At 33.1% G+C, this 12,601-nt stretch overlaps 2 protein-coding genes and 1 long non-coding RNA gene across 3 annotated transcripts in view; 1 reads left to right on the top strand and 2 right to left on the bottom strand.

The window, feature by feature from the left end:
- The window catches only part of LOC126966343 (uncharacterized), a 109,343-nt gene that overhangs the window by 22,453 nt on the left and 74,289 nt on the right, over positions 1 to 12,601 (top strand). The gene's annotated exons all lie outside the window — the stretch shown is intronic.
- Positions 1,536 to 3,591, bottom strand: LOC126966328 (uncharacterized). The gene is made up of 2 exons (XM_050810317.1): positions 3,335 to 3,591; positions 1,536 to 2,959 (listed from the first exon to the last, which is right to left on the bottom strand). Exons 1-2 carry the CDS (start codon positions 3,443 to 3,445, stop codon positions 1,835 to 1,837), a joined length of 1,236 nt encoding a protein of 411 aa, XP_050666274.1. The 5' UTR covers positions 3,446 to 3,591; the 3' UTR covers positions 1,536 to 1,834.
- LOC126966369 (uncharacterized) lies at positions 5,334 to 6,785 on the bottom strand. The gene is made up of 3 exons (XR_007729717.1): positions 6,602 to 6,785; positions 6,418 to 6,525; positions 5,334 to 5,583 (listed from the first exon to the last, which is right to left on the bottom strand). It is a non-coding gene; the product is annotated as an uncharacterized LOC126966369 (long non-coding RNA).

Genomic DNA, 12,601 nt, shown 5'->3' with positions numbered 1-12,601 from the left:
GAAACTTTAATGTGTCAGCAGTATATTAGTTTGGAGAGCACTCTAAAGCACAAGATAATTGAAGAGCAGTTCACCAAATACTTTAAAAGTTTAGGGGGTCGTTTTATATCTGGAGGAGACTGGAACTCTAAGCATCTTCAATGGGGCTCGAGATTAGTTACTACTCGAGGAAGAGAATTAAAAAAAAAGTATTGATAAGAACTTTCTTCACAACAGAACCGACACATTGAACCTACAGATCTAAATAGACTACCAGATGTATTTTACTTTTTTATAAGTAAGGGATTGTTACGGATGTTTTTGGGATTGACTCATGCTTGGATGGTTCTTCTTACCAAATACCAGTAATCTTAACAGTTAGCACAATACTACTAATTAGAAAAGCAGAGCACTCTCTACAATATTCACAGAGAGACATTCCGAGACATAGTTACTCAAGAATTACAACTCCAAATTGCCCTTAAGACTGAGGCTGATATAGACAAGGCTTCGAAGATCTTTATGACTACAATCCAGGCTGCATGCTACAGCATCTACAGATGCACTCCTGAGAGGGAACACAAAAACCCTAGACAAAATATGGTTTCTACAGATATAAAAAACCTTATATTGGAAAAGAGAAGATTACGTAGGGTTTGGCATTGCAGTAGACACCCAGATGATACGTCTGCATTCAATAAATTCATTAAAACGCTGAAGAACGCAAAAGCCAAAGGGAATGAAGCTGCATTGGAAGTAGGTACATCTGGAATCACTATTTGCGAACAAACTTCCTATTAGAGTTGAAATGAATGGTTGGGCTAGATTAAAGCAGGAAAAAGCAGATGCTTTTTCGGAGCATCTAGCCAATGTGTTTTTTCCCAATAAACCTGATCCAGAAACCAGGGAAGCCAAGCTATGACTTAAACTCCTACAGACCTTTTAACTCACTTCCAATAACATCTAAATTATTTGAAGTCACTCTAACCAGAGCTCCAGAACAGATCCATTATACATAACTGCCAGTTTGGGTTTAGACAAGAACACAGCACAGTTGAGCAGATACACAGTATGCAAAGTCATCCGAGATACAATTGAAAATAAGGAATACTGCTCATCTGTATTTCTGGATTTGACCAAGTTTGGCATAAGGGCTTGCTATATAACATTAAAACACTCCTCCCATACCAATACTTTATTCTGTTAAAATCATAATTAACTAATAGGATATTTCAAATTAAAGAATTGACCAGATACTGGCAGGAGTACCCCAGTGCTCCGTTTTGGGTCCAGTCCTACTCATGATATATACACATTATCTATGCCATTGCAACGAAGTGACAGTGGCAATGTTCTCAACTGATTGCATGATAGCTAGTAGCAGCAACACCACACTGTATCTCCATCACATTTCTGGAGATTCCCACTCTATAGAAGCAAATTTACATGCATTCATGTGACAAAAACACCCTTATTCAATTTGTTTTTAATGAATACTTTTTAAAGTTGGTAAATAGATGTAAACTATGAAGGTACATAATAAAAACATCTATAAATATACTTTCAACTTTATTTACCAATTAGTTAACTAAAACAATAGAAACCACCAAATCATTATTGAATATATTTATCATATTGTCAAAAATATTTATTTTTGTCATAACATAAAGTTGTAACATACATACTGTCTAACAAAATAAACATGAGCTATTAAGCTACACATTAAAGCATTAGCAATATCTTGACCATTCATTGGATGGTAATTTACCTCATGTTAAAATTAATATTTTAAACAAAATAAAACCTTATATATCTGATAACTAGGTCCAGTTTAATCATAATAGTCAGAAAATATTCATAGAACAATGCTATTGTCTTTGTCCCAGTGGTCACGGTGTGAGTGAGGTGGGGTATTTTCACAGTCACCACCATTCATAGCTGCAGTCTTTGATATTTTTAATGACAAACTACTAGCATTTAATGTATACTTGGGTTTAGATAATGATTTAAGCCTTGGAATATGTGATGCTCTTCTTGGAATCCTACTGCTAGTTTTACGAGAATTTGGATCATACAAAGTGCTAATGGACTTTGATCTACCATGACTTGAATCTGTTTTATTTTTCATACAAGACAAAGGTGTACGAGATCCACTATCAGATTTACTTTTGAGTGGTGTAGTGTTGGAAGGTGCAGCATTATCATCTTTAAATATATTAATTTCACCTTCAGCTATTTTATCTACATGAATTGATTTTACAAAGGTATCCTGTAAAACTTTAATTAAAGAATCATCTGACATTTCCTCCACCTTATTTTCAGTATTATTTTCTTCTTTAGATACAATGATTGGTGTTCTATCTATGCCTATTGATGGTGAGCGTGGATCAGTATCAAGTATTTTAAATATAGGAATATTTTTAAGCTTGTCAACGTTTCCTCCTTGCTCACACACATTTGGTGTACAGATTCCAAAAGTTTCATCTTTATTGTCAACATAGTCAAAATTTGTTTGCAATAACTTTTTTGGTGAACATGAATCATTTGATATGTCATTTTCTATCGCCTCATTAGAAGCTGTGGATGAACCTAATGGCTTTTCAGTGTCTTTGAGGCTATCATCAAGACTTAAGTCATAAAAGTCAGTACAAAGATTTTTTGGAATTATTATATCAGGGCTAACTTTAAATGATAAATCTTCATTGTTATTATCAATACTATCATTTTGTAGATTTGGACTTCCAGAGCTATCCACAATTTTACCCAGTCTTACTTCTCGAGTTAATTTTGATGCAATAATAACTGGTGTTCTGTCAAACTCTTGTGATGGGGATCTAGGGTCATAAGATTGTAAATGGTTTTTAATAACTGCAGAAAGTATTGGATTATTATGAATTAATTTGTCATCATTATTTTGAGTCTCCAATGTTTTTCGTAAGTCTGCATTTTTTGTAATGTTGTGCTTACTGCCAGTCTTACTCTGAAACAATTCCCAAAATTAGTACCAAAAAACTATAATTAAATATGATTTCATGAGCCTTAAGTTAAAAGAAGTGGAATTCTCCTAAAAGTTAACAAGGAATATAATGATATACATATCATTAATTAACTAAGTTTTTTAAGTTCAAATTATAATGCTCTGGGCAGTTATCAAGTAATTATTATTTCATTATTTTAAAGGAGTATTTCAAAATGTAATTAAGTTCAATATTCTAACTCTATTTCACAATAAACAACACAAACTTATGTACTGATTAGTATTGAGATTGCAAATTGCCGTTAGGTGCTTTATAATTTATGCAAATTATGCGGCGTTCGTTTTTTTTATTAATGCAATTAATACTTGTGTATTTACCTGTAATGGTGTACGAATGATTTCAGGAGTTGGAGATCGAGGGTCAGATGTGATATCAACATCGTTTTTTTGCACAGGAACAGTATCGTTTTTGCTATTATTGCTACCCATAATTACTTTCCAATATAAGAAAAAGCAATAGTCAATCGAAAAACTCAATTATTAAAATTGTCAACAATAACAAAATATCATTTTATATAAGTATTCAGTTATTAAAATAAAGCCCTATATTTTGCGACTGGTCTAAAATGTAACGGTTACAAAGCTTTCAAAGAAATTCTATTTTCAAACTTGACAGCTATGTTTGACAAATTGACATTGCCACTGAGAAACTATAGAAGAGAAGTTCACACACACAGATTATAGATTATTGATATCTGACTGGTGTGTTACTTACATTTCAATAACCTGTCGACATAAATTATTAGACTATAACTATATTGGACATAACTATGGATAGATGAAATCTTGTCATTAAACAGTGACAGCAATGTATCCATAATCAAAGATTATTTAAACACAACGTTCATCCGTAACTAGAGCACGGACGAGTAAAATAAGAAGGACTCACCTTACATCACAGTGAGGCACCAAAACAAGCCGGTAAATTGTGATTATTTAAAGGAGAAAAAATTGTGTATCTGGCATACCCCGTAACCGCACACACACTAGCATAAAGGTGCTTCACTTGCTAATATCACGGCGCGGAGTCCTTCTTTTTTACTAGTCCGTGAACTAGAGATACATTAATGAGAACTTCCGTTAGATGTATTATACCATAGCGTACTATATTGTTCTGTTCTTGTGATGTGTTTGTGATGTTTCCTTTTTTTTGTTGGCGTTTTTCATTTTTATCGATATTCAAATACATAATAACTTTATAAGCAAATAATATATACAAACAACAAGAAATAATTCTTTAAGGACTCATTCAATAAATCTCCGCAAAATTTGTATTCACTTATTTGTTATAAAATTGTTTATTAAAGGTGTTAAGAAACAGTTCAATTCATTATTTTTAATGGCAAAGGACAGGTATTGAATAAAACATAATAATCATAGATTTTACAGCGAATGCACAAAACGAACCATTTTTATCCGAGACTTTTAGGCTGATAGTAATGTCGAGGCTTAAATGGTTTTCTGCACGAGTTATAAGCTCTGCTTTTCATTTCGATTGCGAGGAAATAAAACAGTAGCATAATATAACATTTCTTTAATTAATATTCAAAGTAAAATTAGTACAGTTTTGAATACTGAAGGAAATTGTTTTTCCTGGCATATTAACGGTATTTTTCAGAATTTGTGAAGATGGCATATTATGAGAAGATAGCTCTGACGACAACAAGGAATCTCTAGATGTAGAAGGGACTAGCTCGCTTGGGATTAAATTAATGGCTTCTGTTATACAGTCGGTAATCTTGCTTTTGTTCTCTACGGATTCTTCGATGTATCCCTCCGCAACCTGATCCGAATTCCACCCGCCATGTCTTTTAAGCATTTTTAAGTTTGCTCCCGAATCTGCTAGAAGGGTGGCTGAGGTCCGGGGGAAGCAATAACCCGTGTAATTTTCGGGATTTTCTAGTTTTAGAAAAGTTCCGATCTGTTTGGGAAAGGTTGCAAATTTATTGCGTCCTATAACTTGCTAAGTGCAGTGTTGAGGAAAAATTTATTAGTCGACACCAATATGATGCTTACACATCAGACAGGGCACTCTCATAGAGCAATTCATATCCTTCATAAAACCTCACGTATCATAAATGACAGCTTAGTTTTTTTTAAATTTAAACACAGGGTTATTGGCATAGGCGTGGTAGTTATACAGCCTGCAATATTTTTTCCTGCTTGGGTACATAGGTACTCCTAGCCATTTTAGAATAATTTAATTCTTTTGCAACTTTGAAATGACATCAAAAGTAATTCTAAAGAAATCAATTTTGAGGAAATTAATTCCAATTAATAATACTAAATAGAAGGGAAAGGTTTAGAAAAAAATATATCATGTTATCTTATTTTATTTTTCATTTTCGTTTTAAACTTATTGTAAGCCTATTGAATCTGCATCCACAAAAATTTCTTTGCAATAGGGTTCATTTTCTCTGTAAGATTTATAAATGATTTTCTGTGAAAATGCTTTCGTGATTGGGTAAATTCACAATAAAGACTTGCACAATGAGGTGAAAGTTTCATTTTCTTTAAAATGACACATGGTCTTCTCTTCCTTGATGGAGTGTGATGCACAGCGTCATCTGAAGAATAAAATATGTTTTTAATTTCAAATTCATGTAGATCATCAACACTTACTTATGAGGTGCCTCTAAGAGATGAGAACAATTCAGGTCTTAATTTCAAAAGACAAAATTTTAAGTTTCATACTTAAAGATATGTTCTTTAAATAAATGTTAATATGAACAATAGATATTCAATACACATTTACCAACCTATAGGCATTTCTCCAGCATCATTTCTATAATCTGATGTAGATGGTATGTTTTCTGGTTGCAATGTTGATATTACATATGTAATGAAAGCATATTTCAGTACTAACAAGGAAACATTAAATTTAAATTAACTTTACAGACTGTAACAGTGTCTCTCTAACTCTTTCTCACACCATGGACCACAGTCTAATTTCTTTTGTTCATTCTTTCATAAGCTATTCAAACACCATTCAGTTATAGACACTTCATGGAACAAATCTTAGCAATTCAGTTTTGGTACCTAAATTAAAATACATAAGAAATGAATCACTAATTAAAAATTGAAGGTAGACCTTCATGTCACAATACAGACATATCTGACAGATTGCTGTCAGGCAAATTAAAATGACAGACAATGGCTTCATATGTTGTATTTTATAGAAAATGTAATGTGAAACTATCATGTTATTTATTAAAAGAAATATTAAATGCATGAATTAAAAATATTTTGAAATTCTAAAGTGATTGCCTAACTTTCAACTTCTTACCATGTCGGGTCAACTCCACATTTCTACCTTTTTACTATTATAATATTTTTCTTATATAATTTTTATTATAATTCTTTTGACAATTACTATTATAATATTCAAAGTGAAAACATACCAATGTCACCATGATATTTTGTGTGGTTCTGCAAGACCTCTAGTTTTCAATATGTGTGATCAAAATGACACCTCTTTCTACAATAACCATGATCACTGATGGCAGGAACTGAGAACAAAGAATTATTTACTTAAAAATTTGTAATAATAAAAATCACACATCCATTTCTTGAGCCCTATCTCACTTTTTGGAAACATATGAAAACAGTCTTTTCGTCTACTAGCAGGTCACAACACAGCACTTATTGAACATTATGCAGGGCTATTAAAGCTTAGAAAATTGAGAGGATAAGTTACGGAAGTAATTAATAAAAACTTCACTCGATCAAGTTTGAAACTAATAATAATTAATAACGTCGAAAACTTGAAACGACGATTGAAGGTTGTCAAATTAGTTTTTGACGTTTGATAGATAAATCAAAATGTCGTCACAACAACTGTCATATGAGATATGTGAACCATAGACTTAAGGTCGAAATAATTTGTATGAAGATTACCTGCCGTGGTCGACACGTTTTGAAGACGTAGAGCTTGGTATTTAACTATATTTAGGTAATCTCCTTTGACAACAATTGTTCGCTCTTGTTTGGTTTTTGTAGCGGGTAAGTTTTAGTTGCAAGAGCGTGTCCGTCTTAACGTCGTCTACGGTAGTATTCGCAAGTTCAATGCCTCGGCACGCACCGCTTATGCCAAAATAAGTGCCACCTAAAACAACATTAATAACTTTTATACACTTTGGAACAAAAGAACAATAGGTATACGAGCAATAAAATATGAAAGGAATGTGTATTGCATACTTTTGTGGCCAAATATTTTTCATCTGCAGCAGTATTAAAGAAGGTTTCCACTTGATTAGCTGAAAGGACCTTGCTTTTCTTGCTTTTGAGCCTACTAGAAAGCCTCTACAACAAAAGATGTAAGCTTCGATATTTTAGTATTTTAACATTGTCCTTCATTTGTAATATTGCTTTAAGCATGGAATATATACTCCACAGTGTAGGCGACTGAAATTTTTTGGATAATTCATCAAAATAACTCAAAAGAACACTTTCTGAGAACGTAGTTACTAGTTTTTCTTTTCTCCAATTTACAAAATTATCGTAAACTATGAAATATTTTTCCCGAGACTGGCGGTAATATCTGTTACACAACTCCCTGTGCATTAATTTCCATAAGCGTATTAGGAGAGTGCTAAATCCTCTTCTTCATTGGAAATTTTTAACAATTTTAGCAAATTTGAAGAACTTAATAAGCGCACGAAAAAATAAGACCTGTTTCCCGCCTTTTTTTTAATCTTACGACATTGATATTAGGCTTGGCTCCAGACATATACAGCCTGCTATTAAATTAATTTTGTAATATAATTTTTTGTTTTTTCAAGTTTTTGACATGTGTCTTGGCGTTAACGAGGGGTTAGACAACCTATAAAAACAGGCCAGGAATATTAATTTATCTCGCGTGACAACGTCTTACACTCGCCATTTGTATAATACTTTGTGTTAGTGTGCGTAAATTGCTCAAAATAGAGGTTGGTTTTAAACTCAATTTTTTCGCCTTCCATGGCCATTGTCCATGCTGTCATGAGCGACCAACGCCTTTCATGGTGTATCATGAGCGTTTTTTGGCGCAAACGAGAATATATTTCAATTTAAACAAAAATCACCTAGTTTTTTCAGAACATTTATTAAGACACCATTACTATTCACAAGTACGTTTCACCTTTACACTGACCTATACAAAATAATCCTGATATTTCTAAACAAGTTTATTACATGTTGTATAGCAGCATGGATGGTAGGGTGGGTTGGGACAGGTGAATGCTTGGCATGGTGGAACGCTAGGACAGCATTCTCCTGGGTACCAAACCGTTCGAGCGTATCTGCCACTGGGTCTCGTACACGCGCCATGATTAAAACAATCAGCTTTGCAGGGATAATCATAGCAGCATGGCCTGGAATATCAACGAGTTATTAAATTTATCTTTTGCGAAAGGGGGAAGCTTAAAAATGTAATAAGTAAAGTAAGTGCACTTCTGAATCGTCACTTTAAATATTTCTTTCTTAAACTACTCATAGTCTAGCCGGCATCCTGTGCAAAAGTAGCCTCCCACTGGTAGAAATTATAACCATTATTTATTAAAAAGAAGATTATGATAAAGAATTTTCATCCAACATTCTTCAAAGAATTTTTCCGTAAATTTCAAATGATAAATTTAAAGCCATTGATATTACTTTTCAGCGGGAGCATTAGTAGGTCCACTGCAGTATGGGCTACTCTCCTTCTGAAATGGTTGAGGTCTCGGTTGTCCATAGCGTGGCCTCTTGTAGTATATGCTGTATTCACCCTTGACACAACCATATCTCGGCGCAGGGCGACAACTTTCGTAGCCTCGAGGAAATACTGACATACTTATGAATAGTAATGGAGTCCTCGGTTAAAAGATTTATCTATTTTGAAAAAAATATTTGTTTTTATTACTTATTATTTAGTTTCAATTATAATTAATATAATATCTAGTTTTTTCATCAGTTAGCCTATTTACCTTAATTTTTTTCTATAAAATATATTTATTTGTTCTTTTTATTATATTTTCAGTTTTATGACAAAAAATATTTTTGATTATAGAGTATTTTGTTTTTTTTTATTATTTTAATATCAAGGATTGACATTGTCAATTAAAATTCTTAAAGGAAAAATAAGGTTAGATATAAAGCAATACGTACTTAACCTACCTATACACGTTAAATTTTACACCGCTATCAGAATAAATATTTAATTTATTTTAATTTAGTTTAAAAACTCAAGATTCCCTAAATAAAGATCACTCTTTATTCTTGAGTTTTTAAACACGTCTTGATAGCAAAGAGTTGTATCAATGAAATTAACTGGTTATTTAAGTACATATGGTTGTCATTTTGCACTATTAAACTTTGGAGGGTAGAGGCAAGGTGAATCATCTGTATACAATAATATGAAGAAGTGTCGATCAAAATGCATTTAATTAGGGTGGCGCCACAGTAGCTACAGAGAAAATCTTAAAAGAAGCGCCAAAAATACAATAATACTAATCAATCTAGATGCACGTTTCTCTATAATAATTCTGTAAGGTTATATTAACTACATTATTTTGTACAACATAAGTTGTTAAAATTTTCAATAATTAACTAGTTTAGTCGATAATAATATTAAATTATTTAACTCGGCATACTTTAATTCGTTTACAATTGCTACTTTCACCATACTTCATACTCCATATATTTAACAAAGCTAACTAACACATTGGGCTCAGTTTTAATTTGATGATAGCAGATACCACTTTTTCAATTACATATTTGAGGGTAGGGACCTGTCTACTCTCTGGCTCCGCGTAGATTTAGAGGACCGCGTCCGAAACCGATCATCTCATGGGCTGCGTTCAAGCGGCAATTGACGACGTGCTTGCACAGATCCCCTCCGCTGAAATCGTAGTCTTGGGTGATTTCAACGGGCACAATGCCGAATGGCTTAGATGACGTACCACAAGCTACGCAGAGCGATCTGTGCATAGTTTCGCATTGGCGTATGGTCTGTCCCAATTGGTTGAGTCGCCAACGCGGCTCCCGGATGTGGATAGCCATATGCCATACTTATTGGATCTTCTGCTGCCTACACATCCCGATACTTACCAGGTCTCTGTCGACGCCCCTCTCGGAACGTCCAACCATTGCCTGGTCAGGAGTGTAGCGGCTATCCGACGCCAACGTCGCAGACCACCAGCGACCCGCCGTGTTTGGCACTACAAGTCAGCAGATTGGGGTAGGATGCGTTCCTTTTTTGCATCCTACCCTTGGGGCAAGGTTTTGTTTACAAAAAAGTCCAATAAAGTATTCTCATCTCATCTTTCATCAATAAAATTTTCCTATTCTGTATGTTTTCACTATTTTTTAAAGTTATTAACAATATGATTCACTAAGGAAGTAGCAACTTTTTTCGAATCGCTCACTTTGACACATAAGCTATCCAGTTTAGGTTGAAATATTACCTCATGGTACGAATGAATGAACGAAGTAAATCAGTTTGGGATTCAATTGACATAATTTTTAACATTCAATTAACATCATTGCGATTTAATCAGTTGATTTGACGTCAACCTAAAATAGATAGCTCTAATCACGTCGTGGTAAGAAATAGCAAAGCAGTTCATTTCAGGTTGTCGATTGCAGTCCAGTTTAGGTACCTAAACTGAATGGCTAAATTTCGTACCATGATGTGCTTTTAGCTGAATGGCATTTGAATCGTTTATGAAAGAATGAACGAAAGAAATTTGTCTGTGGTCCGCGGTGTGAGAAAGAGATGATCATCTCTTTTACTCGAACCATATGCGTTGCGTTTCAAAACTAAAATTGATATGACTTAAGCGGTTTTTTACGAGTGCAGTTTTACAAATTGTTTGCTTTAACTATAACCAATTAAGGCTTTTTTAGTATTTATTAAATAATAGTAATATATATATATGTATAGTTCTTTGAATTACAAATTAAAGGCTTGCTTAGGAGTTTTCGTAAAAATAAACTGATTAAAACGAGTTATGATCGCACCTCCATTCATGTTTGATTGATTAGCACAGAGTACATTTTTATTAATTCGTTCTTGCGAACAAGCGGCATTACTGCCTCGTCTTTAGAATTTTCATATTCGGTATTTATTTTCAGTATTTTGTTTTACAAACAGGTCCGATAAAGTAGTCTCATCTCATCTTTTATTAATTTCATTTTCCTTTTCTGTATGTTTCGCTATTTTTCACAAGTTATTAACAATACGATACACTTTCCGCTAATAAATAGTAACTTTTTTTGAATTGCTCATTTTGACACATATAAGCTATCCAGTTTAGGTTGAAATATTAGTTCATGGTACGAATGAATGAACTAAAACAGTTTTAGATTCACTTACCGACTTGTTTTGACGTCAACCTAAATTAGATAACTCTAATCACGTCGTGGTATGAAATAGCAAAGCAGTTCATTTTAGGTTGTCAATTGAATCGCAATAAGAGTTCATGTTAGACCGGCAGTTTGCTATTCAATTGCCTACTTGATTTGACGTCAACTCAAATTCGATCGCTTAAATGATTATTTAATAAATTCCACCAAGTGTCTATGGATTGACATTGGCATACGTTAAAACCACGGAACAGAAATACTATCGAGGCTCAAGTGAGACCAGTCATTTGATATCAAGTGAAGCATAATTATCTTTTAAAAAGATATAAATATGCCTTATTGTGCCATTTTTGACTGTAGAAATCATAGCCGGAATTAAAATATCTCCAACGAAGGGATTCCTTATAATCGGTAATCATAATTTTCCGATTTAAATACTATTAATATTTTTTATGTGTTGTGCAAAATATACAATTAAAAATGAACCATTATATTACGACGTATGATTAATTTACCTTTACGTTTAATCGATGTAACTTATGTTAGAATAATTAATGTAATCAATAAAAATATCTTGCTACTCAACAAGTGCATATCGATATAATTTTATCGAAATGAATTTTATCTTTATAAATTATATTCAAGGTTTGCTCTTTTCCATGCATCATGCGATAAGGGTGTAAGTAAGCGAAATGTTATAATATGGTTGTGGTAATTGTGTACAAGACTACGGTGAATTAAATTAAAATAATAGGTTTAATTGTCTCTTAGGTACAGCTAATTATTATTTAACAAATATGTGTCAGGTTCCAGTTTAACTAAAAAAGCGTTAATTTTTAAATAAAGACAAACGTTTTTTAAATTAAATTTTAATATTTGGCATATATCGAGGTTCCACCGATAAGGTTGAGTCGAGGTGGAGTAGAAGAAAAACCTCATCACATCATGGAGTAGAGGAAATACGCCATAGAATTGTAAAAAATATATCGAATCCCATGAATTCTGGGAATGTTTGCCATCATGCCAGCCTATGAAAAAACATTGCCTTTAGCTTTAGTAGTCGTAAGACTACTCTACTCTATCAACTCTGATTACATCATTTCTAGTTTTCACTAACTTATCGATATGTTTATTCATTTTCGTACAACACTAGGTATAGGCTATATATATAGGCTAGGTAGGACAGAAGTCAAATGTATGGTTACAGAGTTCCCTTTACTTCAAGTTTTTATATGTTATGTTTCGCAATTTAAGAAAAAGTTC

The sequence above is a fragment of the Leptidea sinapis genome, chromosome 10 (genome assembly GCF_905404315.1).
Source record: "Leptidea sinapis chromosome 10, ilLepSina1.1, whole genome shotgun sequence".
Classification (NCBI taxonomy): Eukaryota; Metazoa; Arthropoda; class Insecta; order Lepidoptera; family Pieridae; genus Leptidea; species Leptidea sinapis.
This window is presented reverse-complemented; position numbering and strand designations above follow the sequence as displayed.